The following is a 17,266-nucleotide window of genomic DNA, read 5'->3' as shown; positions in this document are numbered from 1 at the left end:
TCTTTCAGAAGCTGCCCCGGTGATACAAGCCCCCTTCGCTTCCTCTCCTTTGCAATGAGAAGTTGTGAGCTTTCTTCCACGCCTGGAGCCAGGGAAGGGAAGCCAGGCCAGGCTTAAAGCCCTCACACCACGCTTGGGGGGCAGGAGCATGTAAAACCAAACAGCAAGTGCTTGCACTAGAAGAAAGCAATCTCATTATCAGAGCTAATGAAAGCAAACCACAATTATTATGTAAACAGCACTGAATCATTAGCAGATGCTATCAAAGCCATTTTTCCCCCCACCAAGAAGAAAAGCATACAGTTCTATGGCACCTTCAGCTCCATCTCCGAACCCAGCCAAAACTCAGGAGGAAGTCTGTTTGTTTTCCTCCAGTCCAAACCAAACCAGCGACACCACCGCTCTGGCCTCCGATCTGTACGCTGGCCACTTGCTCCCGGCGCCTCTGCCCTGGCAGAGGGACATTGTCACTGATGTATTGACAACCCGTCCTGCACCCTGTGCTCCACAACCTGCCAGCCACCACACTTTAGACACCCAAAGGTTGGCAGGTGGGAAAAAACAACCACCAAAAAAAATCTGCCCCATACTACACAGAGAAAAGGTAAAGTGCTCCTGGGTGACCACACATCTGGTAGGGGAATTGCTCTCCATCAGACTTATAACTGTGCTGGTTTCTTTGATTACATAAATGCCCTGTCCTCCCATGGGAATGGCCAAGGAAAGCCAGGGAGGGTGCAGGAGGTTACTTTTCCCCTCCTTATTGCTATTACGCAAAGTCCCTTCCCATCACAAATTTCTTTCCAATAGCGCCCAGTGGAGCTGGGTGAAGCTGCTTGCTCTTTCATCTTCCCGAGGACAAAGTTACCTTTAAAACAAACAAGCAAGCTCCCTTGTAAAGGGGATACTGCCAGCCAGTTGACTATAAAGACACTCCAACAAGATCCTCATGTTTGTAGGAAAAAAAAAAGCTGCATTTTAGCCCAGTAAAAATCCTGGCTCCTCCTTTACGTTCCAAGAACGCTGAATCAAAACAGGCTCTGCTTTTCAAAAAGAAGAGAGTACAAAGCAAAAAGTTTGTACTAAAACCTGTGTAATCTTTTTAAAACACCGTTATTAGAACCTGCAGCACCAGCCAAGAATGATTTATCACCTCCTGTCATCGCAGCCTGCAACACAGAGCTTTTTATACCAAAGTGTCAATGCTACCCAGCTAAAGCCCCACCTCATAATTTCTTAAAGCTGGCCCTCTGCTGCCTGCAAATTCCCAAAATCCCAAGGATTTGGGGGTCCAGAGCACTGCTGCTCCTCCATCAGAGATGCTGCGAGGGGACCGGCCACACCGGGTGATGTGAGCCAGCACTGCACATCCAGCACAGGCTCTCCGGAACTACGCAGCATCACAGTGCTTCAATGTGGGAGAATATTATACGTCAACATAGGTAAACAATTCACTGATGGTCATTTCGGCTTCCTTCAAAAGGAAAGTCAACAGGCCGTAAAGGTTTTAACCACTTTTCCCAACGTGAGCATGCCCCTTCGAGGGACGTACCACAGGGTGCCTGGTTTTCACAAGGCAGGCGGTCAGAGCCCTCTGAAAACCAGACACCCTGACATTTGGGGTTTTCCTGTGAAGTTGTCACTCTAACACACCCCAAATCACCAGTAATTTCCAGAATAGCACTACAAACCACAAGAGGTTAAACTGAATGCACATTACTTAAACTAACCTAAGTGTGACCCCTGGAAAGGAACAGCTATTGGATGTTGTGGTTCTGTAGAAACTCAATTACCAAAGCCAATTTCCTATAAGCATTTAAAAAAAAAAAAAAGGGAGAAAGAAAAAAAAAGAAAGGCAGCAACAATGCTGACAATGTGTAAGGGGCACATATTTTCACCTCCTGAAAGCTGCAGCCTCGCCTGTATAAGAGCAGTTCCTATTCCCACAAAAATGTTGAAACATATTTTAAACATTTCGTCATTGTTTGCTCCCATCTGAATTTGCTTAAAATCCAGACAATTCTCAGCTTCTAAACTGGAAACAGTAAGAGGAATACTCTTTCAAAATCCTTTGCTCAGGGCAGCTTCTCTCTGCTGACCATGTACCTTTCCTACACCAAAACCAGGAGTGAGAAACCCCTCACACATGTCCAAGTCCATCAACCACCGACTGCATAAACCACTGAATATACAAGTAGAACGACGGCAAACAAACTTTTTTTTTTCCTTAAAAGATGAACAACAACAAAAAGTATTCATAAGAGTGCTTTCTGGGGGCGGGCAAGAGGAGAAATTAGGTAATACTTGGGAAAGAGGCACTATAATTCTAATTTCACATGAAAATCAATATTGGGCAGCCCTTAAAGGTGCATACCCAGTGCATACCCCTCTGTACACTTTTCAAGCATCATCTCCACTACACTTTGCCCCTGAAGTGATGATCTTGGGGACCACCAGCCCCTCCCCATCCCATCCCATCCTTCTTGCCATGCAGACACGAGACATGCTAGACCACAAGGCATAAATCAGTGGGGAAGACGTCTGCACCAACCATGGCTGTTTGCAAGCCATCCTAAGAAAACCATCGTAGCCACAGCATCACCAGGGCAAAGCCTGGTGACATCCCACGTGGCTGCCACCAGCCCCACACACAAAGTCCCTGACACCTCCTCAGCGGCTCCCCTCTTCCCAGCACACTGCTTTTATCCAAATGCCTTTCCCGGACCAGAGGTTTGCAAACAAGAAGAAAATCCCCCAGAACAAACATGGTGCTTCAGCTGCAGCCTCTGCAGGGCTGCACGGCCAAAGAAAAATACAGACAGCCCAAAAATCTCTGCTAGAAAGGCAAAATAGTTTCATGAAACACTAAGGAAAAGTCTTTAACAAACCAGGAGGCAGGGTTACAACAAAGTCATTCTCTTCTAATTAAAATGCTTGGCAATTAAAAAAAATACAAGCAGTAGCTTTCTTCCTGGGATGCACAAACCCCAGCTGACCGTACAAACTGCCCCTTCCAGGGCACTGGAGCTGTTTGCTGCAGGGCATCTTGGACCACACAAGGTAATTTAGGGAGCAAGGGGGAAATCTGAGAGTTTTCCTGGGCCCTTGCATTGCTTAGCAATGGGAGAAGGAAGTTATCTTCATAATCTCAAAAGAAAGAGAAAGCCGGAGGAATTTGAGGAATGTGAGGAGGTTATTGCCCTGGAGACGGGGCTGGCAGCCGGCTCTCAGCCCAGGCCGCCGGGAGGAGACACACACCCTGACCCCCTCAGCTAACAAGAATGTCCTTGCCAAAAAATAAAAGGCAATTAATCAGGTCCCAGAGGGTCGCTACTCTTCTGGAAGGAGGTAAAGGATGGGATAGTGCTGCCCAAACCCGCAGTGAGGAGATGTGAAGGATTGAGCCCATACAACTCAACACACACATAGGTACATCCATAGCACTCCTTTACTTATCAGGGGAACAGCTAAGAGAATGGAGGTGAGAACAAGTCTGACACCTCTCAAGAAGCACTGGCATTCCTCCTCCATCCACACAGACTCTAGGGTGCCCCCAGGGTTGGCAAACCATTGCACATCACCATGATGGTGGGGCCTGCATGAGCCAACACTACAGTGCAGGCTGAGAGGATGGACACCACCATCCCAAATAACCTGCAACTCTTCCAGCCTCCTGACAAAGGTCCCAGCCTTGCTGGCCAGGTGCCACCTGCATATCCAAGACAGAAGATGCTTGTGTGGGACCTTGTCCCGTCAGAACCATCTCACACCTCCTGCTCCCATGCAGCTGTGATGCTTCAGCCTGAACTTCACGGGTCCAGCAGTACCAAGGATAAATACCACAGCTGAAGGGAGAGGCAGAGACCCGAGGCAAACCCAGCGCCTCGCTGCCACGCTGGCCTTGCTCCGGTGCCATTTCAGTGAGAATAAAAAGCCTGTTGACATATGAAAGCCACAGAAAATCTCCCTGAAACTACAAAACAGTACTGAAAACATTGTGCAGCTCTGGCCTTCTGCACAATGTACACACTTCAATTCAGCCTTTTAAAAAACAGCTACATGTCTAAGGAAACATCTGATAATTAAGGCAATTTTAACAATAGATAATAATTTGACTATGAATTGCATGGAATGTAATGACTGCTTATTCTGGCAGAAAAAACAGAACTTTCTATGAAGTGTCTGCCAAGGAAAATGATACTCCCACTCAGCCCGGACCACTGCGAGCAGTTGCTGCTAACCACATGCTTCACGCTGCCGGCTGCTAAGACACGGCACACTGCTGCAGTCGAACAAAACCCCGCGCTGCAGATCTACAGGGAGAAAGCAGAGTCCCAGGCAAGCAGCGCCCAGAGCCGTCAGTCAGTCAGGAGCCACCGCCGGGTCTCACCAACACTCACCAAGCCAGCCGGCCACCAGCGCCGGCCACCTGGCTGCTCGATGATGCTCTGCGGGTGACTTGCACCCTGCCAGCTCCCCCCTCCCGCTGTTTCCAGTTGCTAAATGACATTAGAAGCAGCTAAAAATACTTCAAGCGATTCTCTCATTTACTTTTCCATGTCAGCACTTGCGTTTGCCACAAGGATGTTCTCTGATGGTCAATTCCCCACCCGCGGGTGGTCAACCACCCTGCCCACCAAGGACCACTGCCTTCGCTGGACAAGAGCCACTGCAAACAGCTGCAGCTGGTGGCCAGGTGGCTACACACCTTGAAACAACTGGCGAGGAGTACCAGGCATTATCTAGTACTTCTCATATCCCCAAAATCCCAGGAGCTGTCTTGTGCAAACGGACTGCAACAGGCTCAGCAGTGCCAGACAACACAAGTAACACAGACCTGGACGAGATCCAGAAACCATTTCTCAGTTGGAACAGGCCGCACGGAAGAGCAGCACATGAAAAACTGAGAAAGCATTTGCTGAAGCTTATATGTAAACCAGCAGTGCCAACAAGGCAGCCTTCCCAACCAACCAAGGTGGCACACCTGGGTGACGCATTGGTGACGGCACCCAGCTGGCAAACATCAACATGACTGAGACGAGTGAGCAGCAGGACATCAGCGCACACAAACAAAGTTACTTTGGGCAAAATCCCATTAGTCCAAAATCAAGGGCCAAGCGATTTCCCCTGTGATGGTGAAATAATCATTCTTCATAGCTCCTGACAAATAAATGTAGCTATTGGTTTAAATACAAAGATTACAGCGAGCATCTTTACTAAGACTGAACACAGAGTGCTTGCACCCAGCTCCCTGCAAAGGCTCCAGGCTCACTCTGTGCTCCCCAACAGGGGATCTTTCCCTCAAGCCTGTCCCCATACCGCCACAAAATCAGGAGAGCAGTGCCAGTCACAGTCAGGTATATACACTTCTGCAGGAAATTCACAGGTTCATTGATAATGCTTTCCACAAATAGGTAAGTCTGAGTTCTCTCCCCTACCCCCGCCTTTTCAATCCAGGAAAAGAAACATCTATTTCTTCCAATTAGCAGGAAAAGGGAAGGAATTTCCATCCATTTAACACCTGAGGGCAAGAAGAAGCCTCTTGAAAGAAATGTTGGGGTATTTTGTTTTTAAATCACAGCCACCTACTGTGGGTCTCCACATGCAACCGACACTCGATCACTTTGCATTTCCTTCTGCAGCCACACCAGGCCAACCAGCGTAAGTGGCCCCTGCAGATGGTCACTCTCAGGGAGTCCTGCTCCATCACCACCACAGCCCCGAGACACCTGGGGATTCAATAAGGAACGACACTTCCCAGGTAGCTTTTGAACAAAGTGAGTCGCTACAGGCTGTAGCACTGAGACCTTCCCCAGATGTGCCCTTTCCTTAGGAAACTTTTAAAGTAACCTTAAAACCAGTTACAGGCTGGTGCTCTTCCCAAACCACCTACTATCTAGGCATTATCAAGAGTCAAGTTTCACAAACCCTCTACATCAGCTCTACGCAAGCACTGATCTCTCCAGCAACAGCAGCAAGATTGCATCTCACCATTGCCATGTGCTTTGCAACATTTACATCACAGGGCTATAGGTGCAGAAGCTATTAGAGATCACTCAAATACAAGGCAGTTCTGAAGGACTACGACTTACTGCTCCTGTAAATCTGTGTAGAAGCCGTTTGTATCTCTTTACACCTCTAACACCAAGTTAACATAAAAGTACAAGTAACACATTATATACCTCTTACCAAGCAAGCAATGAGTTGATCAGCTGCGCACTTTTCAGAAATGCTTATGTACTTCAGCAAGGTATCATCGCCCATGTATGCATACTCTAATTAGGTCCTAAACTTGTCCAAAACAAATATTATATGGAACTCTTGGGTAATTATGGACAAGGAACAGCCTTTTAAAATGTAACTGAAATAGCAGTGGTACAGATAAAAAGATTGCTGGAATAGGCATTGCCTTGAAAGAGAAAAAAAAAAAAGCTGGACACATCTAGTGCTCCAGAAGAACATAAATGTGGCAAAAAAATCCACATGAGATGCTGCTAATCCCCCAAACAGCCCCCACGTCCGTGCAGCGAGGGTGAGCTTCGCTCGCTGCCTCACAGCCGGTGCAGGGGCACAGCTGCCCACGCTGCCGCGCTGCTTCCCTTCGACAAAGCATTTTGTACGATCATTAATCCCCGCTCGGACCACAAGGAAGTCACTACACTTACAGAAACTGATTTACCACAGCTTTCAGGACACCTTTTTGGAAAGGCGCTAGGAAGTTTCTGTCTGTACGCTGTGATCTAAAGCAATTCTGTAAGAGAGCGGGAGAAAAAAGCACAATCCACCAAACTGGTACAAAAATCCAAAGAAGAATTTGATGGACTTCGGACCTGAGTTCATGCCAGTAGTAACCACATTTCCTACATTATCCCATCATCATCAAAGCCTGCTGAACCCTCTGGCAAACAGAGAGGTACTATCAAGCAGAAATCACCAGTTGCCACCATCAGCCCAATGGGACACTCTTCCAAACACACAGCTCTTTCCCACACACGTTTATCTCGTTCCCACTGATTAGCCAGGCTCCCAGGCAACTGCCTTCCCAATTCACTTACCCAGCTGAAGGACACCACTCTGCTATCACCTGAAACACCAACTGAAATCAAAGGTTTGGCAAGTGACTCATGTTTTGAGACACAATACACACCACAGACTTTTCACCCTGGTGTCAGACTTCAGCCTCCAGCGTTATCACGGGTGGCATTTCCCACCCAGCTCACAGCACACTGTTCTCTGTGTTGACCCTGCAAAGCCACTGGCAGGTGAAGCAGGACACACTCAGAAAGTTAAAAACCAGGAGTGGGACAAGCAGTTCCCATCTGCATATACCAACTGAGCAGCACAAGAGGGGATCCAGAGCCTACGAACAGTGACACACACACCAAAGCCACGTGCATTTGCCAGGGGAATGTGAAACTGCAGTAGGTGTAGCACCCCACTCCAGGTTTAATTTTAAGTGCAGTCACACTTGAGGTACACCACACTTTAAAGCTATACACAGGGCATCTCCTTTAAAGACTGCCACCATCCTCTCCGAAACACCCTGCAGAGCAGGATGACATTTAGAACATAAGTTTGCAAGACCTGTTGCTTTCCAAGCGAGGCCAGACAGACTCCCCGCGCCCCTGGAACAGCAACATAACCCAGCCAGTATTTTCAGCGTGTCATTGCGGAAAGCCCTCCTTTTGTCAAATAATCTTACCTTGCTCATCACATTTCTCTGACCCCTCATTTCAAAAGCACAGGGTCAAACCAACAACTGCTCTAAAGCCTCAAATGGAAGCCCTGTCATCATGACCTACTCCCAAGATCCTCCAAAGCCCACCGAGTCATTTTGAACAATAATATATGAAATAAGGACTGGGTCAAACCTTCCAGACTTACGAGGAATCCTGCTCACGTCCTAATCCTACACCGAGGAGGGCTGGACCCAAATCAAATCCAAGCCTATTTATTAGAGACCATTTTACGAAGCAGGGAGGGTAAAGAGGAGAGAGTATTTTAACTGCAACCAGTCAGACGTTTCTCATTAAAATATTTCTTGGAGAAGTAAACGGACCAGCAATTTTATTCAAACAGATGTAGGCTAAGCGTATATCATTAGTCTGACCATATAAAAGCACAACCGACTGAAATCATTTTAGTTTTGTCAGTGAAAAGGATAATGTATGCATATCTGGAGGGCACACCAATGGTAAAGATTACCCCCAGCTTCTATCTTAGCAGTCTAAAGGTATTTACTCGGGGTCTGTCTGTGTTGTGACAGTGTCCTAGACTGAAATGAATGCCTCTAACACTCCACATTTTTGAGCCATTCAGTCATGCATTTTTGTTATTGTTGAAAGTAGTGCAAAATTGCAGTGCATGAGCTGGAGTCCTTGGTGGTCTCCGAGGATTCCAGCTAAAAAGGCACTTCCTTTGTTCCGCGGAGAATGCGGTCCAGTAGGTCATTCAGAAGGGGAAATAAAAGCAGCGGCCCTGGGAGGGAGATGAAGGATGAAACAAAAAGAATAAAATGTTTTGGGTGTGAGTACATTAGCTACCATTTCCTACTGCTGCCGGCTGTGAGCACTCCGGTCCCCTGGATGCACAAGTACCTCCGGACGAAGGTGGAGGGAAGAAGGGAAGAAAGAAAGAAAGAAAGAAAGAAAAAAAAAGAGCAGACAAACCGTTTCTCCGTCCCCTCGCCAGCAGGCTGCCGGGAGAGCGGCACCTGGGGCGGGACGGGGCCGCCCGCCGCCGGGCCGAAAGGCAGCCCAAGGGCAGGCAGCGCCCGCCCCGCCGCCGCGCAAACCGCCGGGGAGCGGAGCCGGCAACAGGCGCGGTCCCGCCCGCTACCCCGGCACGGCGGAGCCGAGCGCGCCGGGCTCCGCGCTGCCGCGCCGGGATAAGCACCGAGCCGCGGGGAGGAGAACCGAGCCGAGTGCCGGGAGCCCAGCCGGGCAGCGCGCCCCGCTCCGCGCCGTGCCCCGCGCTGCGGGGGGAGCCGCGCCGGGGAGAGCCGGGCGCGCACCCGGGACCCCGCCGGCCCGGGCCGAGCACGGACAAAGGCGGCGGCGACGACCGCAACTCACCGCTGATCTCGTGGCTGGGCGCTTCGCTCTGGCTGAAGCCCTTGGCGGCGTAGAGTCTCCGCACTTCAGAGCAACTTTTGGCGCGGGGCTCGGCGGCCAGCAGCAGCGGCAGGCTGAGGGCGGCTAAAGTGCAGAGGAGGGGCGGCAGGCAGCCGCGCCGCCGCGGCATGGTGCGGGCGGGCAGGGGCCGCCGGGGCCGGGGGAGAACGCCCCGAGGCCGGAGCCGGCCCTCCGCCGAGCCTGCCCCGCCGAGCCTGCCCCGCCGCGCCGCGCAGGAGCCGCGCCCGCCGCCGTGCACCCCGCTCCGCTGCGGCTCCGCTCCGCTGGCCCGGCGTGCGGCGGCGCTCTGCAAACTTGGCCCGGCAGGAAGCACATGGGGTGGTGAAGGAGGAGGAGGAGGAGGAGGAGGAGGAGGGAGGCGGGGAGGGCGTCAGCCAAGCAGGATCGCGCAGGGCCCGGACAAGCCTCTGCAGCTCCCGCGAAAATCGGGAGCTGGGATCCGCCCGCCCAGCGAGGCGGAGCGGAGGCCGGGGCTGCCCGCCCCCTCCGCCGCCGGCCGGGCGCCAAGCGGGCGCCCCCTCCTCGGGACGCGCCCCGCTGTGCCCGCCGCCCGCGGGGAGCCCGGCCCGGGACCGCCGCCCCGGGCTCTGCCCGCAGCCACGTCCCCGCCAGCTCGGGGACTCCGAGCTCTCCGCCTCCCTGCAAGGCTGGCCCCAGCCTGGAGCCGGGTCTGAGCATCCCCCGGCCGCGGGGAGTTCCCACCTGGCATCCAGGCTCCCATCCATCCCCCACTCCGGAGTGCCCCACAAGGGAAAGAGAAATTCCCTAGTAGGGGTTGGAAAGGGCTGGGTTGGCTGTTCTTCCTTAGCTGGAGCTGTGGATTGTTCAGCTCTGCTCCAGGTGTAATAGGTTCACTGAGCTGATTAATTTTGACATCGCTGTGACAGGTTTGAACTACGTGCATGAAAGACTCGTCAAAACTGTTTTTTACACTGATTTTCTGTTTCCAAGAGTTCGACAAGGCAGAGGCCTCAGGAACACAGACACCAAAATGCTCCAGCCACCTTTCCTCCTTCAAACCTTGGCCCAGCACACAGACACATGCATAAATGTATACAAGCCACGCTAGAACCTTGGACCAGGGATTTCTGCCCAACGATTACTACTTGCTTTTGTTTACTGGAAATCACAGAAATGGTACTACAAGAATGACAGGCGCTGTCAGAATTTCACGGAGCTGTAACGTCACTTAAAGGGTCTGCTTAAGGAGACTTTGTTCCCTGTCTGGCATGGTGAGGTCTCGGTGTCCATGTCCCAGGGTGTGGATACTGTGCTGGCAGCTCTGTCCTGCTGCAGCATCTGTATGTCTGTGCCCAGTGCCTTGTCTTGGCACGGTGTAATTTGCCCCATGATGGTGTAATGGCCTGGCGATAGCACTGTTTAAATACACGTGCAGTGGTTTACATTCAATATGCTCCTTTATTATACTCATTTCTCTCATTGCTGCATTGGGGAAGGACAGACTGAAACAAAAGCAAAGGAAGTTGCCAGCTTCACCCCCTTGCTCTCAAGCTTTTGTCAGCGAAACGCCGGGTGGGTTGAGAGGAAAAGACCCTCTATTCATTTCCCTGTCGAGAGAGCGCTGACAGCAAAGCACAGCCACACTGCCCCACCAAGCACTTCTCATGGGAACAAGAGGTTCGTTCAGCTCTGAGCGTTCTGGGGGCGATGCCGGCAGCTCACCACAGCCCCAGGGCAGCACAGGCTGCCGCAGTCGAGGAATTATACCAAAAGCAACAGAAAGCGCTGTCTGTTACCGCAGCCCAGCCTGGGCCGGCGCAATGGAGAGGGCCCTGCGGCGGCAGGGCTTCCCCTCCAGCAGGGATGCAGGGAGCATCCCCCGCCTGCACGGGAAATGGGCCAAGGCATGCCAGGGGCCACAGCTGGAATTTGCTTTATCATGGTTTAAAAAGTCTCCCGGGGCAAATCCAGCCACCCTGCTGGAAAGGGGTGGAGGGATCTCAGCCACCCTGCCATCCGCTGGGGCCACTCACACCGAGCTGGTGAGACAAGCCAGGCCAGAAGTTCTCATGAAGTTATAAAGTGTCCTGAGAGAGAATAATCCTCTAGGATCTGGCCCTGCAATGTATGACTGAGTTCTGGTTTTCAAAGCACTACCTCACCCTCCCAGCCTTTATTTGAAGAGACAATGTGAATTTTAAAGAGAACTCAGCAGGGAGCACTGCATTTTTTATTCCAAAGTGAGAGAGAAAACGAGAGTGAGAAAGTCTGTGGGGTTAGAGACAGCTTGCCATTTGTTGTTTCTCATAATCCCATACCTCGGCAGGATTTAAGAAACGTCCTGAAAAAACACGGAGGGTTTTGTCGAATACTTGATCAAGTAGTTAAATCAAAGGCTGCAGCAAGACAATGGGACTGCCTGAAATTTTTCATGAAAAACTTTTTTTCTAAAGGAATGGGAAAGCAGCCTCTCTCAAAATGGAAATTTGTCTCTGAGTTTTTCCCCTTATCCAATGTTTTCTCCAATCTGGCAGAACCTCCCCAGCCCCCTCACCCAAAACTGCTTCAGCAGTTCCCCTTCCCCACTTGTCTCCCCTTCCCAGAAGAAAATAAAATGGAGAAAAGCAGATGGGAAAACTTGTGGTTTAGTTTTAAAAAGACATTGAAGCTCTCTTTCAGGGCAAAAACTTCTGACTTCCAGCCTCCCCCAAAATTCTCCTCTCTCCCCATTAGTTATTTCTGTCCCCGGAGTCAGTGTCTCTTCTCCAGCCCTAGAAGATATGTGGAGGCCTGCCCTGGTGGCACAGGATGGTCCTGGATGCTGGGGCTGCTGTCCCCATCTCGTCTCCCTGCTGAGGGAGCTGAGCCCATGCTGCCTGCAGGGCTTCTGGACCCGTCTCAGCTCTGCCCACTCACAGACCCACCTGTGAGCCTCCTCTGCTATTTGGGGGGAACTCCAACGTATCCCACTGATGTGTGCACCCCTGGTCTGGGCAGAGCCGGCTGTGGTGGGGACCAGCTGGTGCAGCTGTCACTGTCCCTGGTGCAGGAGACAGAGACAAGGTGACATCACCCGCATTGCATCTGCACCCAGCCTCTTCCAGCATATGCCACAGGCCTTGCACAACTTGGCATTTCAAATTTCCGTCATCTCATTTAGTGGAAAAGTTGCAGCTTTCCAGCTTGTTGGAGAGAAGGAAAGATAGGAAAGGAGAAACAAGAGGAGACCCAGCCTGCTCCCCTGTGCTGCCTCTCCTCTTCAGCACAGGCCATGCTGCTCCTGCCTGAGCCTTTGTCCACACGATGAAGTTGCATCGGTTTAATTAAAACCACTTTGAATCTGCTCCAGAGGAGCTGGCACAAACCCTTCATGGGGGTGCAGTTAAATCAGTATAAATCTTACCAGTATCAACCAAGTCCATGCTGGTGATGTATCAGCTTACACTAAAAATCAATAACAGTAATTCCTACCTGCATAGGATTTGCTGGATTGATCTGAACTTCAGGTTGGTGGGAGCAGGGCATTCCTCTTGCACCGACAAATTCTGGCAGCAGAGAGGAACGCCAAGCCCAGCAGTGGTACTGATTACATCCAAAAATCCCGCTGGGGTCCTACAATGGCTTAAGCTTTTGGTTCAGTTTAATTCTGGTACTGGCCAGAGTTCTGCTGCAGCCCTTTGGTGTTTCCAGTCATCTATCAGGGAATTTACTGGGGGGTTGTACTCAGATAAAGATTTCAGATGTAGCCCTTTAGGAAAACCTGGCTGAATGCAATCCTTGGGCTGGCTATCATTAAGGATGATTAAATCCTACACTCTGGCAGGAAAGCCTGGGCCACAAGGAGTTTAGAAAGTGTTGAAAGGGAACTGGACAGGCATGTTTTCCCAGCTACAGCTCATCAGCAGGAGACAGCTCATTGTAAACCCGAACCAGGCGCGTTCGCTCTCCTGCGGCAGAGCGGTCGGGCTGGAGCAAAGAAGGCTCGAGTGGTAACAGTTTCCTTTGATAAAACCCCAAATGCCACAAATTGGGTTGTGTTTGATCCAGAGCATCTGTCACAAGGATGGGGGGATTCTGCTAGTTGCAAAATGTTGCTCTGAATCTGGGTTTCGGATGTCAACGGCTTGATATTTCAAGGCAAGTAGATCCGGTGTTTCAGCATGGGCTGATGTCTCCATTTATTTTTATCACTTATTTTTATCCTAGGGCTCCTTCAGCGTGTCCAGCAAACAGAAACCTCCCACAGTAACTGCTCGGCTCTGGGGTAAGTGGGGGTTACCTCCTCATTGCCTTCTGCAAGACGGGGCAATGCTGGTCGGGCTCTGCCGCGACAGGGTGCGAGGTGCTGAGCACACTTCCCGAAGCAATCTGAACTGATGGAAAGGCGCTAAGAGCGCAGGAGGGAACAGGCTACGGGCGAGGGCAACAAGGTGGGCATGCAATGAAGCTGCTGTAAAGGCTTCACTCAGCCTCCTGTATCTGAACTGGCTTGCAATGCAAGGGGCTTGCTGTGCAGAGCTCAAGACCATCTCCATTTTAGAGAATGCAAGTGCTTGTCTCTCCCCCAGCAGGACAAGAAGTTGTCCCAGCTCTGTCCCCGGACAGCACAGGAAGGAGACTTGGGGACACGCAGCCTTGAAGGGCAGAGGAATGCACTAACTTTCACAGATTTTCATGCCTGTGCATCCCAGCTCTCCCAGAAATGACTGTGTGGCAGATGGCTCTGACGTGTAGCACACTCACACCCAGCGGATAAAAATATTCTCCAACAGATTCCCAGCAAGCAAACGTCAGTCACCATCATTCCAGAGCTGGCCACGGCTTCCTCTCCTCCCCGCTGCCCCACCACGGGGACACAAAGAACATCCCTGGGCTGTGTCTCCCCAATGGCTGCCACATGGCTCACCGGACTGATGCTGGAAGCTGGGCTGGCAACCTGGATCCTCACCGGCTCATCCACATCCCTTCCCACAGCCCAGTATCCCCAGGGATGTATCCCCGTCCTCCCTGCCCCGGGTGGTCATGCATCCTGTGCTGGTGTTGGCTTCCCGACACGGCTGGCTGCTGCTGGGAAGGCTGGGTGGCAGGATGGGACCCTGCGGGGACCCTGTGTCTGCCCCACACAGGCCTTTCTCGGTGTGAATTACAGCCATGACGTTTAATTCTCCATCCACACTCGCATAATCTTCTTACAGACATGAAAGGGGGCGGGAGTGCATGGAGCGGGGCGGGGTGGGAGGGAGCAGCAGTTGGAGGATGGGGAGAAGATGAATAGCATAATTTGGGGATGACAGAGGCAACAAACCCACAAGTCGTTCCTGCATTTCCATCCCTTCCAAGCGGCAGTCCCTTGATCAGCCCTCCCCCAGGCGCTCTGGGCTGTATTTACAGTAGGCATCACCTCCTGGGCTGCTTTTTTTCCCCCTTTTAAGAGCTGGTTCGGTACTGGTGCCAGCCTGGCACGGGGTGGGCACCGGCAGGACAGGGGCAGAGTGAGGTTTGTGGGTGCTGGGAGCGGTGGCGTGGCCAGCCCACACACTCCAGCCTGTCCACTCGGGTTAGCCTCATGCATTAAACGTGCAGTCTCCCACTCCAAAGATAAGCACATCACCCAGCTGATGGGTTCAGAGAAGCCCGGAGCTGCAGAGATTAGGACAGGAAAAAGCTTCAGATACCTGATGCCTCCCTCCCTGGCCTGGCAGGACCAACTTTGTGCTGACCCCTCTCTCCTTGTTCTCAAAATCCCTCCTTGATCAAGACTGCACAGCCTGTCCCAGCTACCGACTCAGGATCTTATTGCACAAAAGCATTTCTTAATGGCCAACCTAAAACTCTCTGGCCACAGTTCAAACCCGATATTTATTTTCGCCTATCTGCTGTACGCAAACATACCCTGCTCTTGGCAGGCCCTGGAGCTCTCGGCAAACATGGCCAGCATGGCATGGCTGGAGATGGCCTTGGCTGATGTTGGTGGCCTTGCTGGCCATGTGGCCTTGGTCCTTGTAGACCTGGGGCAGAGGGCAACAATCCCAAGTGCTGTCTGGAGCAGAAGGAAATAGTGTCCTACCATGGAAAGGAGAGAGTGGGACAGAGGCATGGTCAGAGCAGCAGATAACCCAGCCCATTGGCACTGCTTAAAAATGAGTAATATCTACATGTTGCCTGAGCTCCCTCATGCCAGCTAAAAACCCACGGAGCAGGGCCAGGGGAAAAGGGAGCGCATTGCTCTGCAGTTGTCAGCAAGATCGTCCTGGTCCCCTCCAATGCCAGGAATCACCATTAATGGTATTTTCTCCTTCGGGGTGGGAGGCTGGTTTTCACCAGCAGCGCTGGTGCTGTGCTGCAGGTCAAGCTGTGCTTGCTCAGGGATGGAGCCGCACTGCGATGGTCAGCAGAGAGGTCAGAGTTGGTTCCTTAGGGCCTGGGATGATCAGTGCGAGTTTGACAGGGAGAGATCCTAATTACTGCACCCAGCACTTCACCGAGGGCCTTTCATTCCCCTCAAAGCACTTCCACTCGGGCACCGGTCCAGCCAGCACTTCGTTTGCAGACATCTGCCTCGCTACAGCAGGGCTGCGCATCAGTGCCTTTGAGGATTTTGTTAGCGGGTGAGAGAAGAAGTGGCCAACCCCTTTGAAATCACCTGGGACGTGGGAGGCAAAATGGGTCAGCGAGAGAGCAGGGGAAGCATAGGCGCTGAGTGACGTTTGTCCCAGTCCTGTTCTGTGCAATGCTACAGTATCAATAATATAATGATTAACAAAAATAAATAATGACAAAATAATGTTTGTTTTGTTTTGGTTGTTTTTACCCCGAAGCACTCCCTTCATTCTGTTTAAAGGCTATTTCAAAATAATTTGTAAACACAGTGAAAAATGTGTGTGCTTACACAGGTGGCAGGAAACAAAACCTCCTCAGAACGAGCAGGGTTGCGGCAGGAGGTTTTGGCAGCGCACACACCACTCACCGGCTTGGCAGCACGGCTGGATGGGCTGATGCGGCTCCTTTCCTCGGCAGCGTCATGCCAAAACCAAATCCCTTGAAGGAGCAGCCCAGATGAACAGGGCGCAGTGTGATTGCCGGCTCAAGCCCTGCTGCTTGAGGACAACTCACCAGACCACCTCAGAGCAAAGCGGCCAGAGCTCCTGTGCCCATCCCCGGTGTGATGCCCATCAGAGGGCACAACGCGGGGCTTGGAAGGCACAACCCTCTCTGCCATCCCAGCCCTGCACGGATGCCACCAGATAACCCGCAGCAGGGCACCATCCACCCCGCAGCAGGGATGCGCTGGGGGGCTGAACACGGACAGCCCTTGCCTGTGTCCCTCCAAACACCAAACTCTGCATTTCATGCCATCCCGCCTGCACGTTGGGGCCAGGGCGGCATGCGGGCTGCCAGACGTTCATGGTTATTTCGGTGCTGCTCACAATCTTTTGGGGTTTTTTTAATCTTCTTTTTCATTCCCCTCCTCTCTCGCCCCTCACCCCCCGTGGTTTAAAGTTTTCAGATGAAAATATGCGAGTTGTGACTTGCGGGGAGCGAGTCGGGGCTTGCGAGGAAAGCCAGGAGGGAGGAAAAGAAAGAGCAATCTGCTCCAAATGCCAGCAATTGTTTTTATCCTTTCCAGATGAAGGAAAAAGATCATGTTATTTGTTCGGCATAAAGTTCCAGATTTTCAGGAATGAAATCTGAGAGCAACATGTCAACAGTCTGTCTTGAGAGCCGGGGTGGATGACGGCCTTTGTGCTCCCAAACACCAGCGAGGCCAGTGTGCTCGGCTGCGAAAAAAAGGCTCCATTCTCACACTCTGAAGTGGTGGCATTAGATATCAGCAAGATAATGGACCCAGGGCCTAGCTCCGTTTCTGCTCCCAACCCAAAGGCCCCAGGCAGCTGCCTTTGATGTGCTCATTTATTTGCCTTTTCTTTTCACAGATGATATTTTTAACCAATATTGCGGTTCGGGCATCGATTGGGGACAAAGGAGGAGAAAAAAAATGAAAGTAGTTTTATTGCAATAGTTGATCAGAAGGGAGGGAAAGAAAAAAAAAAGGAAAAAATTCAGCCATTTGTTAGCCCGCAGGTCGATGTTTCCTGCTGTAAATCAGCCGGGACATGGCAGTCTCGCAGCTGGAAGAAGATCCCACATCAGCCTTGGGTGAACCTCGAGGT

At 51.6% G+C, this 17,266-nt stretch overlaps 1 protein-coding gene across 1 annotated transcript in view; it reads right to left on the bottom strand.

The window, feature by feature from the left end:
• Positions 1 to 9,449, bottom strand: part of GPC4 (glypican 4) — a gene marked incomplete at both ends in the record, with an annotated part of 65,287 nt that extends 55,838 nt beyond the window's left edge. Inside the window, 2 exon segments of the mRNA XM_080352439.1 lie at positions 9,075 to 9,339; positions 9,342 to 9,449. Coding sequence (XP_080208565.1) covers positions 9,075 to 9,339; positions 9,342 to 9,449 — 373 coding nt within the window.
• Positions 9,450 to 17,266: the final 7,817 nt, after the last annotated feature.

Source organism: Nesoenas mayeri (genome assembly GCF_963082525.1).
Source record: "Nesoenas mayeri genome assembly, chromosome: 13".
Lineage (NCBI taxonomy): Eukaryota > Metazoa > Chordata > Aves > Columbiformes > Columbidae > Nesoenas > Nesoenas mayeri.
The sequence above is the reverse complement of the archived record's forward strand: the minus strand, read 5'-3'. Positions and strand labels throughout refer to the sequence as shown.